Source organism: Bos javanicus, chromosome 19 (genome assembly GCF_032452875.1).
Source record: "Bos javanicus breed banteng chromosome 19, ARS-OSU_banteng_1.0, whole genome shotgun sequence".
In the NCBI taxonomy this organism is placed as follows: domain Eukaryota; kingdom Metazoa; phylum Chordata; class Mammalia; order Artiodactyla; family Bovidae; genus Bos; species Bos javanicus.
In genome coordinates, this window is record NC_083886.1 from 17358310 (window position 1) to 17377123 (window position 18814).

General features: G+C 49.2%; 1 protein-coding gene across 1 annotated transcript in view; it reads left to right on the forward strand.

Moving 5' to 3' along the window:
• Positions 1–931: 931 nt before the first annotated feature.
• The window catches only part of ASIC2 (acid sensing ion channel subunit 2), a 1207137-nt gene continuing 1189254 nt past the window's right edge, over positions 932–18814 (forward strand). The window contains exon 1 of the mRNA XM_061390402.1: positions 932–1614. Within this exon, the coding sequence (XP_061246386.1) occupies positions 1060–1614 (555 nt within the window). The 5' untranslated portion in view covers positions 932–1059. The remainder of the gene's footprint in view (positions 1615–18814) is intronic.

Consider the following 18814-nt stretch of genomic DNA (forward strand, 5'->3'; position numbering starts at 1 on the left):
ACGTCCTCCCTCCCGGGGAGGGGGCTGGTTCTCCCCCTGCGGGGAGAGGCCCCCATTAGCTCCCTCCAAAACAGACCAAAAAGAAACTTTCGCCGGGTCCCCCGGACTCCCCGCAACCCTCGCCCCCACCCCCACCGGCCCTCTCCCCATCCCAACAGCCTGCTGGTGGAGGGGGCGAGGGAGGGCGGCTCTCTCGGTGCCCTCTGGGTCCTCGCTTTTCCTGAGAGGGTGGGATGGGGGTGGCGGGGCGGGGGTGGGAGACAGACGAGTCCCCTTCCGGAGCCCCCAGCCTCCTTCCCAGTCTCCTGGTCCTCGCCTCTCCGCGGCCGCGCGCGCTGCCTACTCTCCGAGGAGGAGGCGCGAGCCGCGGACCGCCCGGCATTTGGAATTCTGCCCAATAAAAGGGGGGCCCGGAGGACGGACGAGAGGAGAGGAGGGACGGAGGCCGGCGGCGAGAAACGCGATCCGGAGTCCAAAACAGCACGGGCAGAGGAGAGGACCCGAGCAGCCGCGGCGGCGGTGGCGGCGACGGGGGCCCCTGAAGCTCGGCCGCTGCGCCCGCCTGCAGTGCATCAGCGTGGCCGCCCTGACATCCCCAGGATGCTGAACACGGGGCATTATGCACTGGTTAACAGGCTCCGAGCTGCTGAGCGACTTGTTTTAAGCATTTTCTCCCTCGCTCTCGCTTTTAATCTTGTCTCTAGTGGCGTGTGTAGGGGGGAGGACTTTATTTCCATTGGCTAAGCTCTCCCTTCCCACCCACATCTCTTCCACATCACCTTGGTGTCTCCCTAAATAAAACCAGCCCTCCTTATCGCCTGGAAAAAATCAGGAGCTAGAGTTTGAATGGGTTTTTTTTTTTTTTTTTATATAAACACTCACCCCTGGCAGCGTGCGGCTGGGCTTTCAGGATAAACTCCGGTGGTGCTGCCCTGCCTGATGCTGGCTTTTCCTTCCCTCCCTTGAACGTCAAGCTTTAAGCAGAGACCCGAGGACTGGGAACTCTTTCCCTGAAATCTGATCAACCTGAAGCCAGTTGCGGAACTGCACAGGGTCCCCATGGACCTCAAGGAGAGCCCCAGCGAGGGGAGCCTGCAGCCCTCTAGCATCCAGATCTTCGCCAACACCTCCACCCTCCACGGCATCCGCCACATCTTCGTCTACGGGCCGCTGACCGTCCGGCGTGTGCTCTGGGCCGTGGCCTTCGTGGGCTCCCTGGGCCTGCTGCTGGTTGAGAGCTCGGAGAGGGTGTCCTACTACCTCTCTTATCAGCACGTCACCAAGGTGGACGAGGTGGTGGCCCAAAGCCTGGTCTTCCCGGCCGTGACCCTCTGCAACCTCAACGGCTTCCGTTTCTCCAGGCTCACCACCAATGACCTGTACCACGCCGGGGAACTGCTGGCGCTGCTGGACGTCAACCTGCAGATCCCCGACCCGCACCTGGCCGACCCCACGGTGCTGGAGGCCCTGCAGCAGAAGGCCAACTTCAAGCACTACAAACCCAAGCAGTTCAGCATGCTGGAGTTCCTGCACCGCGTGGGCCATGACCTGAAGGATATGATGCTCTACTGCAAGTTCAAGGGGCAGGAGTGTGGCCACCAGGACTTCACCACCGTGAGTACTTGGCATTCAGTTCCTTTCTGTGCTTGGTCTTTGGAGAAGTGCCACGCTGGTGGCCTCTGGCTTGGTTTGAGGTCTCTCTCTGCTTTGGAGCAGGAGGGAGAGCCGTGCCTCAGGTTGAAGGCCAAGAGGGGAGTTGGCCAGAGTTGTTGGAACTGGCAGGAGGCGTCTGCCCGCTGGGATGGGCACTGTTGTCTGGCCGGATGTGCAGGGCGAGCGGGGGGCCTGGCCTTGGGCGATGGCTCCCCGAGATGTGCTGAGCTGCCTTTCACCCACCCAAAGGCAGGAGGCCTGAGCTGTCCGTGGTCCAGGGCACTTGGTGTCTGAGCTGTGTGATTGGAACAGCTTGTCATTGACGAGGTGGCATTTTTTTTTTTCCCCTTTCTCTCTCTGCTCGGAAGTAGCATCAGGCACTGCATCCTGTGGGTTGGGCTGGAGCTTAAAGCTGCCAGAGAAGGGGGTGTGGGGCCCCAGGCAGCCTGGCTGGTTCCTGGCTTTGGGAGCTTGCTGGAGCAGGTGATACTGCAAAGGTGTGGAAGTCTCTTTGCTGCCTTTTCCTGTGCGGATTCTGAGCTCCATGTCAGGAGAGGAGAGGCCAGGGGCCCCAGGGTCTCTGTCTGGTCTGCTGGCAGGTCAAAAGCAAAGAGATGTCCAGGGTGCTTGGCCCAGAGAGGAGGGTTTAGATGGAGGCAGGATGGTCTGTGAGATGCCTGTGAGGGCAAAGCATTGCAGGCTGGCTGGTCTGGGAGTTTCAGCTGGAAACTCAGAGGCTCAGTTTGCTATCTGTACAATGATGATGATCGCTTAACAACGTGGATACGAGAGGAGTGGTGTGGGGAGGGGGCGAGCAGCTGTGAGATTCCAAAGCCTGGAGGAGGAGTGTGGAGCTGAGTAAAGAGCAAAAGCGGAGGGGAGGTGGCTCCCTTTCAGACAGGGGCTTCCTGGAGGGGCAGAGAAAGGATGGGAGGGGAGCTGTGTCTGCCTAATTAGTGGGCTGCTAGGCAGAACTTGGCACCACAAGTCTGATTGCTGCTGCCGACAGCTCCTTGCTCCCAGGGGGGCCTGGGACATCAGGGGCCTTGGGACCCTCCAGAAGCCCAGTGTGGTTGCTTCTCCCAAAGCTGCCTTAGAGCTTTTGAGTCTCAGAACCTTGAGCCAAATTGCAGTCGTAAGTTTGGCGTGGCAAATGGCAGAGAGACCCGACTCTGTCGTCAGCTCTCGTCTGAGGTCCTCTGCTTAATTAAGACATGCCCTACCTTGCTCCGTGATACATCCATTCCCCGCCTGCTCTCAGATCCACTGCCTTAGCAGCCTCTTGCTGTGAGTTTCTTTTAACACTACAACCGATTTCTGCCCACAGCCTCTGTGCTTGCTGTGGGCTGTCTCTGGTCTTCTCTAGAAAAACCAAGAGTGCTTGAGTGTTGGGGGGCGGGGAAGGAGAGGGTACTGCTTCTCGCTGCCTGTAGAGCTCTCTCTCTTGGGGGAGTTGTTCTGTGTGATTTGTTTGAAACCTTGTGCAAAACAGCCCAGCAGAATCAGGCCGTGGTATATGGAAGCTGAAGAGGAAGCGGGTCTGAGCTGGGGGCAGGGACCAGCAATCCTGGAAGCCTTTCTAAATTGGAGCAAACAGGATCCAAAAACATGTCACGCACAAATGATGTCTTAGGTGGCTTGGGGAGAGATGAGGGGAAAACCTCATTCTTGGAGGCTGAAACCATCATTGTATCCACCCCATGCTTTCTAGTGCCGTGGCAACGCTCAGCTTCTCCACTGCACCACGCAGCTTAGACACACACTCAGCTGTTCCTCTGTCTGCCTGAACACGCATGGAACATGCAGAGAGTAGAGAGAGAGAGAGGGTGGCACCAGAGCCACCACGGTGGGTAGCCGCCTCTGGACCAAGTTCTCTCAAGCATCCACATGACCACATGTACACCTAATGACTTCCTCTCAACTCATGACCAAGTTCCATTTAGAAGTAAAGGTTCTCTGATCCCCGGCTGCTGTTTCATACTCAGCCTGTCATTTGGGTCCCTGGGGTTCCAAGAGGCCAAAGATCAGGCCTTCAATCCTGACCCGAGCCTTTGACCTTGCCAGGTTCTCACTTCAATAGGGAAGCTGCCTGTGGATATAAATGTCAAGTGTCATGTCATTATCTGTCATGCTCACCAGATTCAAGACTGATCTAGGTTGAGTGCCCCTCCTTGGACTGACCTCAGTCTTCCCCCTGCATGGAAAAGGGGATGGGTCTCAGGGCTGGATTGTGTCCAGTAGGGCAGGAGAGTGTCTGAAAGGGCACCCGCTCCAGGCGGGACATTGATCTGTTTCGCCCATTGGTCACAGTGAGCAGCCAGGCTCCAAGGGTGGGCTGTGATGTCAAATTTGTTCCAGGACCTTGCAGTGAAGGCTAGTCCTTCCCACTCACCCTGGTCTCCCTGGCCTCTTGGCCTGGGGTCCAGGTGTACTTGTCTTTGGCCTGGGGTGCACCAGAGGAGTGTGAGACCTCACAGGTGGCTGAGGGAGAAGTCAGCTCACCATCTTTCTCTCTCATTCATTCTCTGTACTCCGTACCCCTCTCCTTTGGTTCATTTGCTGGACTCTCCCTGGGTTTGTCCTATGCTGGGTGGCTTCCTCCTCTATGAGCTGTGGCTGGCTTAGTAGACCAGTAAAGTGTCAGGGAGGGACTGTCCCAAGTGGATCATTTTTCCCGTTTTTCTTTTTCTGTAAAGCGCACCTAATGCCATCTCCGGGGCTAATGCTTTTGCAGACGCTTCCTTATTCCAAGTTCTTAGCTGGTGAGCAATGAAGTGCATAATACCCTTTAATTAGCGAATGAGCCATGATTCGAGCAGAGCGAAAGACTGTCAGCGGAGGTTAAAAGTCCCAGAAGCTGTGTGTGGGACTCTGATTGCCATGTAAACAGGTATGCTTCATGCTTGGGCAGGTACATTCTTAGCCCTCACCTAGGACCATCTGTGGAGAAGGCAATGGCACCCCACTCCAGTACTCTTGCCTGGAAACTCCCATGGACAGAGGAGCCTGGTAGGCTGCAGTCCATGGGGTCGCTAAGGGTCGGACACTATTGAGAGACTTCACTTTCACTTTTCACTTTCATGCATTGGAGAAGGAAATAGCAACCCACTCCAGTGTTCTTGCCTGGAGAATCCAAAGGACGGGGGAGCCTGGTGGGCTGCCGTCTATGGGGTCGCACAGAGTCAGACACGACTGAAGTGACTTAGCAGCAGCAGGACCATCTGACTTCAGATGGGTACATACTTTTCCTTCCTGGGAAAGAAGAGGAGCATTTTGATTCAACAGTATCTACTTGGCAGAGCCTGCCCAGCTGACCTAGTATAGAAGGAAAGGGTGAGAGGGCTCGCCGTGGGAGTGTTTGTCTGGTCGTGACTGGATGAGTTGAAGTTAAGATTAGAAGTAGGAAGACTTAAGTTTGAGTCCCACCTCCATCATGTCTTAAGCTTATTCCCTGGGTTGGGTTCTGTGCCCTTCTCGGCACTGACTTGCTCATGGAACATCTGATTGTAACCCGTGACTTTGTAACTCACAGGGGAGAACGAGTCATGTGAGACGGTATATATGAAAGTCCTTTTGCGTGTTGTGACAACGATGCAGACGTAAGGCAGGGTTATTATCAAGATAAATAGGAAGGTGTTTATTGTCCAGGCTGCTTGCCCTGTTTACAGCCCACCAGAAGAGTCAGTTGATGAGTAATGCTGTCACGGTAGCGAGGAGGTTGCTACTTTCTCTGTATGGAGCCCTGGGGGAAAGCCTAGCATCGCAGGGATGGGGTTTCTTAGAGTGGAGGTCACAGCTGGATTCAGCAGCTAACTGTTGCTGACAGGTGGCAATCCCACTGCTTGTAACTAGCACGTGACAGTTTCACGTCTTTTTTCTGCTTATCACATTGGGGTTCATCCGCCTCCAAGTTCAGGAAAGCAAATGATGCCCAGTTTGCATTTTTAACCTGATTCCATAGTGTGTGTGTGTGTGTGTGCGTGTACTTTAAACCTGACATTTCTTAGGCATTTCTTTCTTTTTGTACTGAAAGAAAGGTCCCTCCACAATGGGATCTTGTTAGAGGCAATTCTATAATTCTTAGTCATCCACGTCACATGGCCTTAGCGAGATGGCTTGGGGAGGGTTTAGCAAGCTCATATATTTGGAATTCTTGCCCCAGGTCGGTGGGTCCATAGCTAATCTTATTACTCCTTATCACAAGAGGAGCAGGTGTGTGAAGAATGGGGGCTTTGGGGAGAGATCTGAGTTGGAATTCCAACCATACCCCCTCTTCCCTGTATAATCTGTAATTTGTGTAAGGCAAATTTCTTAACTATACTCTCTCCATCTCTAATTAAAAACAATAATGCCTGTCACTCAGAGTCGTTGTACTGATCTAGGGAGGTCAAGGATGCCGAGAGCTAGTGTGGGGCAGGTGCTTGGTACGAGAGCAGGGCCCTTGCTTTGTTTAGCATCCCATAGGAGTTTTGCCTGAGCTTTGGTTGGATGCTGGCTCCCATGACTCCAGGCCAGGGCCCTGCCCACTCTTCCTCACTGTGACTCACTAACAGCTTTAGATCATGGGCAACGGCTGTGTTTGTGGGGTTCTTCACTCTCAAAATGTGTCAAGCATTCCCTTTTCACAGTATGTCCATATCAGTTCTTCTACCTGAACACCCCCTCCTTACCCACCAGCTTGGCTTCCATGTCTAGCTCATGCCACTAACCTTAGCCCAGGAAGCTTGTGCTGCCCCCCTTACCCCTGATAGGAGTCGAGTGGCCTGGGTACCAGGCAGGCATCTTTTATCCAGCATGTCCTGTGAGTGCCTAGCACATCCATTCCTTTGTTAATCAAACAGAGCACCTCCCATGTAGCAGGGATGGTGCTAGACCAGATCTTTGCCATCAGAGAGCTTATGGCCCATTTCTTACCCCTCTGGATCGGGGGGCTTGTTGAGAGCAGGAATCTTGTCTCATCAAACACTTTCTCTGCATCTGTCATGCTGAAAACAGGGCCTGCCCACAGTAAATACCCAGGAAAGCTGTTTTTTTTATTAGTTCCTTGCTGTTTCCTGAATTGATCCCACATCCTTTGCTCATGGGCCTGTCTTCTTTACATCTCTCACCTCTATGTCTATTTATTTAAATCCTACGCATCCTTTAAAACCCAGCCCTAATATCTCTGTGGCCTTCTCTAGGAAACCACTGCCAACCCCTTTCCCCATATCATAATCTAAATTAATCTCTTCCTCCCCTGTCTTCTAGACAGCCTTTGGCGTACTCCTCTGATAGAACAGTCATTATGCATGCTTTCCCTTGCATTAGAATCATGAAGTGTTTAGGCTGAAAGGGACCTTGGAGAAGATTTAATTTAATACTTGCATTCTTTAACCACTGATAATTTTTATACATTGTCCATTTCAGTCTCTCTTTCCTGTAAGACATGATTTTTTTCCCCTAATTTTATATTTTCAGGACTTAGAACTGGTTATCACATCGAAAGCTCTTCCAATGTGTCATCAGAGTGTATGAAGCGGGTTTGCAGCTTTTCAAATGTAAGGTGACTCTGATATCAACTGAACAATTGCATTTTTGGCTTCCCTTTACAGTGTAGGTACCCAGGATTCCCCCTGTATTGAGATGACTTGTCTCTTATTGTTATTATTTTAATAATACACTTTCTGATTATAGAAACAATCCATGCTCACTGGAGAAAACTTGGGAAGTGTGGGAAGGAATAAAGAAGACAACTTTGCCCATAATAGCATCTTAGATATAATTGCATGTATTATTTTGGTGTCTGGGGAGTAACTCCATTTGGTCATGCCTGGGTTCACACATCTGTACATCTAATGCCTGGTCTGGCATGCAGTATACACTCAGCCCGTGTCTGCTTGCCTTCTTCTCCCTGGGTCCCCTGGGTAGTATCCAGAGGGTTAGAAATTCCTTCAAAGGTCCATTTAGTGTAAAAATAAAATCTACAGATGGGTCTCCATGGGTCTGAGCAATACCCCTTTGGTGGGATATATTTTGTCTTATCTGCCAGGAGCATCCAGGGATAATTTGTGAGAGAAAGAGGTACCAGCCTCTCTTAACTCTGCTTCCTTGGGTTTTAGGTTCACAATTGAACAGGAGTTGCTCTTGTTTAAAAAATAATTTTATTTGTTTATTCTTTTTGGCTGTACTGGGTTCTTGTTGCCGCGTGGGCTTTCCTGTAGTTGCGGCGAGCAGGGCCACTCTCTATTTGTGGCGAGTGGCTCTAGGCACGTGGTTTTCAGTAGCTGTAGCACACGGGCTTAGTTGCTCTGGAATATGTGGAATCTTCCTGGGTCAGAGTTCGAATCTGTGTCTCCTGCATTGGCAGGCAGATTCTTCACCACTGAGCCACCAGGGTTAGTCCAAGTTACTCTTTTCTGATGGCCCTTGATTGACAGCCCAGCTGTGCATTTACCTGAAGCCATCTTGGTCCTGTGTGTTGTATGTTTGCTGGACTGAACCAGAGATGTGTTTATTGAACCCCAATTGGATCTTCTGACTGAGGCTTAATCTCGTTCCTGGATGAGACCCAACTCCTCATGACCATGAGGACCATGGACTGTGAAGACCACGAGGTTCTCCTTGCCTGGTCATCTCTGCCTGCCTCAGCATGATATATAGACCCTGACTTACTCTAACCTGGGAAGTTTCTAGGCTATATATCAAAACAGTATGCATTGCATTGGGCTTCCTAGGTGGTGCTGGTGGTAAAGAAGCCGCCTGCCAATGCGGGAGATTTTAGAGACATAGGTTTGATCCCTGGGTCGGGAAGATCCCCTGGAGGAGAGTATGACAACCCACTCCAGTATTCTTTCCTGGAGAATCCCATGGACAGAAGAGCCTGGAGGGCTACAGTCCATACGGTCGCACAAGACTGAAGAGACTTAGCATGCACGCATATACATTGCATTGAATCCAGAGTAAATGATAGCTCTTATTCCTGAAGTTGCTTGGAAGTCTTGTGCATATTTACCATGCTCTTGCAGAGGCAACCTCTGCCCAGCCGAGTGGGTGGTTTTCCATGGTGCCAGCCTATGGTGGGGATCTTCTAGTTTGCAGTGTTACGTCATGTCTTTCTGGCAGTAAAGCTTTCAGGGGTGTGTTGACTTCACTCTGATGTGATGAAGGGCTGGGATACTAACTAGGAATGAGTGTTACAATAACCCAAACCATCTGCTTGCCAAGAGAGGCTAAGGCCTCATCAGGCCACTGGGCTGGTACCGAGTTGCTCTGTGTTTCCACTCTTGTCCCTGGGAGCTCTTAGACCTCCAGAACTGCTGATGGAAGAAGGCTACCCGAGAGCTTACTGAATTGGAAATGGAGTCTTTCCGCCTTGCTCCAGTGGCTCCCTTTTCCTTTCTACAGCAAGTCTTTCCCTTAACGATGAGATGAACGCTAGACAATTTTCTATAAAGTTTCTGAAACCTAGTTTGCTACCAATTTCTAGAGTAAGAGCTGGAATGGGATGCCATGTAAAAAGGCCCCACAACTGAATTGGTAGCTTTTTTATTTTTATTTATTTTTTGAATTGGTAGCTTTTAGCACCAAACTTGTCAGAGGCATTGTTCCCATAGAGCAGTTCATATTTCAAAGAACCAAGTAATCCCATTTTCTCCAGCAGAACAAAAATATGTCACCTGGGTCTAGAGATATCTGAAAGTGTGCTGTGTGCTGCCTCTTTTTTTGTCGGAGTGTTTGTGTTTGATGGAGCAAGGTTGCCATATCAAACTTGAGCAGCAGGGCTGTTTGACCCATGATCTATTGTAACCTGAAACTAATGGCCTTCATCACCTCTGCAAATTTGAAATTCCATGTACCACAGTTCTCCCCTGCAATGGACTTCAAGCCATTTCATACAGATGGGGCTTAGTGGTTACTGGAAGCCTGTGATAGAAGCCTATTTATCAGAATGGGCTTTATTTGAGAAGAACATTCTGCAGAGGGTCATCCTTTGGTTGCAAACGCATGTCTCCATCTCCCAGCACTTATTTTCTCATGACTCAGGTCCATTCCCTATCGATTACCTCACTGGCCACGGAAATTTGTATTCAGGAGAAATAAAGCATGAAGCACAGAAGGAACGTATTTGCCTGCATTTATTGACTTCTGTTGATGGAGTGACCCAACCTTGGGCAAGGTAATTAGCTTCTCTGGGCCTCAGTTTCTTTACTTGTAAGATGAGCAGGCTAAACTAGGTGTTTCCCAAGGACGTGCCAATTTGTAGAACTCTAATGTAGTAGAACACAATCAAAGTTTATTTTCTGATCTCACATTTGTTCGTTGAAACTACAATTTTATGTTTGGAGGCAAGGAATGGATGTTGTTTAGTAACCAGATATGCTTATCTATTTAGTTGTTTGTGTTATATAGATAGAGCTGTACAATGGAAGGAAAAATACCCTGATACCTTGTGTGGGTGTAGCAGAAACAGGGAGGCACCAAACCCTACAGTCAAAACTGTCCGTGAGCCTTGTGTGTGGTTGCAGTTGATCATTTTGCCCAAAAGTCTAAATCACGCTGGTCCTAGAGTTGTGAGCAGGGGTCTGTGTTCAAGTTAGCAAGGGCGTTTGTGAAAGATGCTGTAGTTCCATCCAGACCCTCTATCCTGCTGCTGGGGCTACAGCTCCTATGGCTCCTATCTGGCCTGAGATCAGAAGGACGCCCTTGGTCCTTAGACAGTTGGCAGTGCCTGTCTAGGAGACAGCTGAGAAGTTATACACCTCCCCACCGCCTGGGGGCAGCCAGGGGCCAGCAACTGACTGACCCATGTGCTCAAAATGCCAGGCGTCTCAAGACCCCAGAAATTAGGGTGCCGTTTTTCACACTCCCGAGCTTTCCATGGGGTCAGGTTGAGCTCCGCGTCTCCCCAAAACACCACTTTGCTTACATCTTCTTCCTTCCCTATCTTGTGTGCCTCCCTCCCTTCTAGGCTTTTCCTGAGTTCATCATTCCTTCAATAAATTGTCTTCCCTGGTGGCTCAGATGGTAAAGCGTCTGCCTGCAATGCGGGAGACCCGGGTTTGATCCCTGCGTTGGGAAGATCCCCTGGAGAAGGAAAGGGCAACCCACTCCAGTACTCTTGCCTGGAAAATTCATGGACCAAGGAGCCTGGTAGGCTACAGTTCATGGGGTCGCAAAGTCGGACACGACTGAGCGACTTCACTTCACTTTCACTTCAATAAATTACCTGGATGAGGAACCCTGTCTCAGGCTCTGCTAGGGAGCCCAACCTATGTATTGATTCGTTTTTGCTTCTCCATCTATTTGACAAAATGGAGAATCACTTAGGCACGTGAACCTGTATCTGGCTTGGAGCGAAGGAAATACCGATTTCAAAAGTCTTATAAGCCTCAGTCTTTCTAGATGTGTCCTCCTCTGGAGTCTGTAACAATTTCCAAGGGAGACTTTTCATAACACAGATGAGCATCTCTCTGATTGGGATTCATTATTCTAGGCTCAGCTGTGTATTCCTCTTTGGAACTTTTTGTCCAAGGAAAGCCCTTCCCAAAGTTGCCTGTGCCCTAAAGTGAAGTCGCTCAGTCGTGTATGACTCTTGCGACCCCATAGACTGTAGCCTGCCAGGCTCCTCTGTCCATGGGATTCTCCAGGCAAGAATACTGGAGTGGGTTGCCATTTCCTTCTCCAGGGGATCTTCCCAACACAGGGATCGAACCCAGGTCTCCTGCATTGCAGGCAGATGCTTTATCCTCTGAGCCACCAGGGAAGGCCTGTGCCCTAAGGCCTGAGCTCTTCCTATTCTCGCAGCTCCTGCATACCCCTGGTCCCCACCTGCCACCGCCCCCAGCTCAGGCTGCTCATACCCTAGCTCTCACCTTTACCAACACCCGCCTTCTCGTCCTTTCCCAGTTCCGCTGTCTCTGAGAGCGTCCCTTTCTTACCCTCCTCCCAGCCTTCACTGGATGGGCCTCAGTCTGGCTTCAGGCCACAGGGAGGAGGCGGCTGCCTTTGATGTTGGCAGTGGCTCGGGCTCATCCATAAAGTAGGAGGCAGTGAGAAATGTACGGCTGACCAGGGGTGACACTCCTCATATGTCACAGAAACCGTGAGTGATGAGGAATGCAGGGAAGAACTGAGAACTGTTTAGACTGAAAAGGGAAGCAGGTGACCCAAGGCCAGGGGGTTGCTATCTTCTTGCACTCAGAAGGTCCTCCTAGGGAAAAGAGATGAGGTTTCTCTTCGAGAGGCCAGAGGGCAGTGCTGGTGCCCAGGGGTGGGAAGTTGTTCACAGAGGTGGTATCAGCTGCTTGGAAGGGGCCATCCGGGGACCACCCGTGCTGTGTCATTCTAGCTGAGGCCACACAGTCGCTTACTGGCGACGCCGTAGAGGTGGATCAATGTCACATAAAGAGTTGGATGTAATGACCTCTACAGTTGCTTTCAGCTCTGAGCATCTTTGATTTATTTCCTTTTGGAACAGATATTTGGGGTCAGAGGTGAGGGCCACTGACAGATGGCTTTGAGAGGAATCGATAATAGAGGCAAGCCAGCCCATGTAGCTTGCTACACCCAATACCGTGTAGCTTTGAGGCTGTGAGTTTCAAGAGTGAGGAATAAGGATGCTGCTGCCAGAAAATCCTTGGAGACAGAAGAGGCTCCGTTCATCTAGAGAGAGAGGAGGATGTGTGTGGGTGGTGGTCACCAGGGCTTGGAGTGGCTGGTAAATGATCTGGCCTCCCCAAGGGAGTCTGTGCGGCTTCTGGACAAGTAGTTCCCAGGACAATTCATCGTAAATTCTGACCACTAGTGCCAGTCTCAGAAAGCAGATCTTGGATGTGTTTGAGCCTGGCCTGGTTTCCGGTGGGGGCAGGAGAGACAAAGAGGTACTTGAGTTAAAGGTTACTCTAGGGCTTCCCTGGAGGCTCAGTGGTAAAGAATCTACCTGCCAAGGCAGGAGACATGGGTTCGCTCCCTAGTCTGGGAAGATTCCCACATGCCAAGGAACAACTAAGCCCGTGCACCATAACTATTCAGCCTGTGCTCTAGAGCCTGAGAGCCGCAACTACTGAGCTCATGTGCTGCCATTACTGAGGCCTGTGAGCCCTAGAGCCTGTGCCCCACGACAAGAGAGGCCACCACACTGGGAAGCCTTCCCTGCTTGCTGAAACTAGAGAAAAGCACACAGCAATGAAGACCCAGCACAGCCAAAAAGAAAAAAAAATAAATAAGTAACGAAAATTATTTAAAAAGGGTACCTCTATAATGGGTGGGGTTAGCAATAGCCCCAGTTATAGAGGCTGGGAAGGCTAACCTGGCTGGGAGAATGCCCTGCCTGGGAGTACCAGGGTGTTATGGGAAGTGTGGGGAGGATGTAGGGGTACTGGCACCAGAGGTAATTATAGAATGAGATATTTTAGCCAACTGTGGATTTCAGTGTCTGATAAGTGTGGGCTCCAGGCTTGCATAGCTATGATTTTTTGATTTATAAGAAAGGCATATTTGGTCTTCATTTGCTGGTTCCTGGTACAAGAGATTGAAAACCTTTGGAATATCTGGAAGGGTTGGGTGAGAGGAGTATTTTAAAAAAATTATTTTAAAGCCTTTATTGAATTTGTTACAATATTGCTTCTGGTTTATGTTTTGGTTTTTTGGCCTAGAGGCTCATGTAATTCTAGCTCTTTGACCAGGGATTCAACCCTCACCCTCTATATTAGAGGATGAAGCCTTAACCACCGGACTGCTAGAGAAGTCCCAAGAGCATCTTTTGTTATTCCTAATAACGCTGTTTCAACCAGACCTGAGTTTATGCTAAAGAAGTAAATCTTGCTGGCCGCCTGGATGGCTTCAGGATGGGGTCTGGTTTCCATCAGTCATGTGATTAGAAGGTTGGAAATTGAGCTAATCACCAGTGGCCCATGATTTAATCAATCCCGCCTATGTAATGGGACCGCTCCATAAGAACCTCTGAATGAAGGGGTTCAGAGAACTTCTGGGCTAGTGAACACGTGGAGGAGCTGTGGGGGTCGGCATACCCAGGGAAAGGGCAGAAGCTCAGTTCCCTGTATGCTGTTCCCTGTCCTAAGGTTCTCTTCTGTCTGTCTGTCTGTTCTAGAGTTGTGTTCTCTAAAATAAACCAGCGAGAGTAAGAGAACTTTTCCTGAGTACCGGGGGCCATTCTAGCAAATTATCAAACCTGAGGAGTGGGTCATGGGAACCCGATTTATAGTCAGCTGGTATGAAGTACAGGTGTCTTGGAGACTGGCATCTGAACTGGGGACTGTCTTATGGGTCTGAACCTTTAATCTTTGGGGTTTGCCCTAACTCTGGGTAGTTAGGGTCAGAATGGCTTGGTATGAGGGGAAACCCCACCTGCTTGGTGTCAGAAGTGAACTGTTCTCTGACTTTAAAAAACGAATCTTAGTAATGATCTTGTGCAAATTACTTCTCTGTTTCCTCATGTATTAAATAATGATTATACTGGTACTTACTATATAGGATGGTGTGCTGCGGGAATGCAATAATAGAAGCAAAGCTTTGAGCTTCTGGCCAGATGTAGAGTGTCAGTATTTTGTTGCTGCTGTTATTTTTATTATTACTAAGATGAGGTGGAGATAAAACTTATTAACAGGAGATCTGAGAGCCAAGGATTTTGGGGGGAAAATCCATATTGACATTTGTGAATTCCATGAGTATGGGGATGATGAGGCTGTGAACAAGCCAGGCACCCAGATCCTGCTCTAAGCTACGAGAGACACCCAGAATATGTCAAAAATAGAATTCCTTCCATTTGATCAAAACTATGTAGTTTACAAAACCCGTTAATAATTGCTAAAGTTTTCTGAGTGCAATGCTACATCTCAAATCCTGTCCTTTACCTGGGATCCAGTCTCTATTCGCAACTCTGTTTTTTTGGTAGGGAAAAAAAATTGAGGCTGAGAAAAGTTAAATGACAAGCCTGAAGTCACTTAGCTAAGAATTGGTGGAAGTGGTATTGGAACCAGGTACTCTGGTTCCAGGTCCTCCAGGCTTCCTAAGATGCTATTTGGTCCTCACAGTAACTCTGAAAGCAGAAAAGGTAACAGTGCGTCTGTTTCAGTGTTGAACACGTGAGGCTCAGAAAACCTGAGTGACAGATGCAGGGTCACTCAACAAGAGAGTGGCACCTTTGAGGGTCAGAGTTCCTGCCTTCTGATTCCCGTTGGGGGTTCTCTGTGAGGACATCGAGCTTGTTTGTGCTGGGCTGAGTGAAGTCAGGCTATTCATCTGTGAGTCTTCAGCTCAAAAGACTTGAAGTTTAGGCTGAAGTTTTCTCCATGACTCTTGTATCTTGCTCAGGGAACCAGGAGCCTGGGCAGCTCCCAGGGTTGAATGAGAGCAGGAGAGTGGGGTGCAGCTTTCCATGCAGCCCCATCTCTTACCTGCATCCCTCACCCTTGTGCAGGTAAACAGAGAGAAGAGGCAAAGGCAGCACAGCTCTCTATGACTGAAGGCAAATGAGGTTTTTTTTTTTTAAATTTTATTGAAGTATAGTTGATTTACAATGTTGTGCTAATTTCTGCCCTACAGCACAGTGATTTACGTTTCATATATATATATATATATATATATATATACACACACACATAAATACACATACATTCTTTTTCATGTTTTCTCCATTATGGCTTATCATAGGATTTTAAAATTTTGTTTACTTATTTATTTTCATTAAAAAAAAATTGAATGCCTGTTATGTGCTAGGCACTGAGCTAGATGCTGAAGATACATAGATGAAAAAGCCAGCTGTCACCTTTAGGAAAAATTTTTACCTAGGGAGCCCATCAAGTCCCAGACCCCTGCAGCGTGTGTACAATGACATAAATGCGTGTATAGAGTCATACTGTGCTCAGTCACTCAGCCGTGTCTGACTCTCTGCGATCCCATGGATGTGGCCCGCCAGGCTCCTCTGTTCATGAAAGATTCCAGGCAAGAATACTGGAGCGCGTTGCCACTTCCTTCTCCATTAAGTTTGTTTTACATTGAAGGATAATTGCTTTACGACACTGGTTTGATCTCTGCCATACATCAGCATGAATCAGCCGTAGGTGTACATATGTCCCCTCCCTCTTGAACGTCCCACCCTTTCCCACCCCTCTAGGTTGTTACAGAGCCCCACTTTGTATCATTTTGAATATGGTTTCTTGTGCTACACTGTAGGACCTTGTGTATCCATCCTACGTATAATAATTTGCACCAGAGGACGGTTTTGTGGTGCAAGAGGATATTCCAACTTTCTGGAACAAGACCTTGCAGCTCCAGTTCCAGGCTGAGAGGAGGAAGAGGAGCACGGATGCAGTCATATGACTGGTTCTGAGAGGGGACTCCCCCCAGACCTTTCTGGTTGATGACCATGCAGGTGGATTCTGGGCTAATGTCATGCATCTTGGTGCAGCTGGTTTCACCGGTTGCACAGCCGGGTCACCGAGCATCAGCCCTGTGAAATCAGTTTTCCCTTTTCGGGGAAAGTGGGCTTTGGATCCTGCTGCTGTGATTTCTGCCTGTCACAAGCATGGCACCCCTAAGAGCTGGACACACGTCTGTGGTCCCCTCGACCTCCCAGCTCTGCAAATCTGTATTAGATCGTTTATTTTTGCCTCCCTTGTCTGTCGGCTCAGGAATGTACAGGTGGACAGGCCTAGTAATTCCACATCACCCTCTTTAGGAAAGTGGAGAAGGTGGAGAAGTCTTTTCTTGCCAGGCTGACACTTGCTGTCCCTCTCAGATTGCTAACTGGAGGGCTCTGGGGTCTGACATTAGGACATGAGCATCAATTTTCAGATGTGCATGGGATTCTGCCTTGCTGGCTCTTTCTGCCTCCACTTCCCCATTTTAAATCTGACTCTGGCATTTGAAAAGGTTGGATGGCATCACTGACTCAATGGGCATGAACTTGGGCAAACTCCGGGAGATGGTGAGGGACAGGGAGCCCTGGCAGGCTGCGGTCCATGGGGTTGCAAAGAGTCAGGCCTGACTTGGGACTGAACAACAACAACAGCTGGCAAAATGCTAACTTTATGGGAAACAGATATGTTGAAGGAACCAGGTGGCGAGAGCTTGGCATTGAGAGCTTCTGCCTCCGAATCCGTGACTTGAATTTGAAGGTTCAGTCCACCTGCACTCTGAACAGAGTTCCAGGCGGTAGTATAGCACGGGGGTTGAGAGCCGGGGCTGTGGAGTGAGATGGCCTTGATTGAAATTTTATAATCATAGACAGTAAGTTTTTATATAAGAAATTTCGAGTTTTGAGCTTTCAAAGATGTGAACATATTATAAACTTATTACAGTACAGTAGACAACTGGGTTAGTTGGGTGAACTGTGCTTCATTGCTCAGTTGCATCCAACTCTTTTTGACCCCACAGACTGTGCCCTCCAGGCTCCTCTGTCCTTGGGGATTCTCCAGGCAAAAATACTGGAATGGGTTGCCATGCCCTCCTCCAGGGTTAGTTGGGTACCTAGGCTAATTTTGTTGGACTTACAAACAAGTTCGACTTACAAACGTGCTCTTGGAACAGAACTCGTTCGTATGTAGGGGACTTATTGTATCAGTTATATGACCCTGGGTAAGATATTCAATCCAATTTGGGAAGAATTAAGTAACTTATCAACTATGCAGCATGATAGAGCCCAACTGTGAGTTGGGTCTCACCCCCCTCCGTCTTTACATCTCCATCTATCCACCACCTTTTCGGCTTCTGATTCAGTATAACATTTTTCTGTTCCCTCATTTCTGTTCTTTGAGCTGGGGGCTTTCTCCTGAGATTGTCTGGACTGGGTTCTCTTTTGTATTCTCCTCCTCCGTTGGCTATGGTGATAGAGGGACCTTTCTCTGGAGCGGGAGCTGTATCGGTTAGATCTTTTAGCATGTCCACCATGATGGTGTAGGGAATTTTAGGTCCTGCTTTCTCCTTGATGGCCCTGAGAGATGTCCACCCCTCCAAGAGTGTGAGAAGGTGGCCAATGAGAGAGAAGCATCTCCATGAACTGGAAATAACAGTGTCTTCTAAAGTTGGGGCCAAGGCTGCTTCTGTCTTCCTAGAATGATTTCTTAGCAGAACACCTTTTATCCCCTGGGCCTGTTAGCTATTTCAGGGACATTCTAAGTGGCTATTAACAAATGTTGAATTATGGCTGCAAACCTCTGGGAGCTCAAGTGACATTCACATGAATCACAAGTGAGCTCTGTGCAGTCAAGGCTGCCACAATGGACTGGGATTAAACAAACAGGGGCCGTTGTTCTCCTGCGAAGCAATGAGGCAAGAAGGCGGCTCCTTGGAGTCTGTGGTCCCAGGCAATGTGCCCCTGGGAAGCAGAACACTGTTCCACAAAACATGGCTCATTGCTGTAGGGAAGACATGCTCTGGGTTTGCAGAGAGGCATATTCCAGCTTCATATCTGGAGGAATTTGCCAACAGTCAGTATGCCCAGGGGGGTTTCCCAGGTGGTGCAGTGATAAAGAATCCACCTGCCAAGGCAGTAGACACAAGACTTGGGTTCAATCCCTGGGTTCCAGAGATTCCCGTGCAGTAGGAAGTGGCAACCCACTCCAGTATTCTTGCCTGGAAAATTCCATGGACAGAGGAGTCTGGAGGGCTGCAGTCCACAGGGTCACGAAGAGTTGGACATGACTGAGCTACTGTACATGCACACCTGCATTATGTCCAGATACACACTCGCCAGTCTCACGGGTTATGAGTTACCCAGGGCACTGGTTCAACCAACACCGACTGAGTGCTTCCTATGCCCTGGGCTAAGCTCTAAAGAAATGGAAATGCATAAGGCTTGGTTCTGGAGAAGGAAATGGCACCCCACTCCAGCATTCTTGTCTGGAAAATCCCATGGACAGAGGAGGCTGGCGGGCTGCAGTTCCTGGGGTCACAGAGAGTTGGACACAACTGAGCGACTAACGCACACACACACACAAGACCTGGTTCAGAAGGTCAAGGAGCTCATAGCCTGGAGGGGAGCAGTGAACAGATTCCATGAAAACAACCAAAGTTTACACAAGGCAGCACAGGGTAGGCTCTAAAAATCTTCCAAGAGGAGATTATATGTGTAATTTTTTTTTCCTTTTTTGCCCTTTGAGACAACTTAAAATGTATATATATATATATATATATATATATATATATATATATGAGACTAATG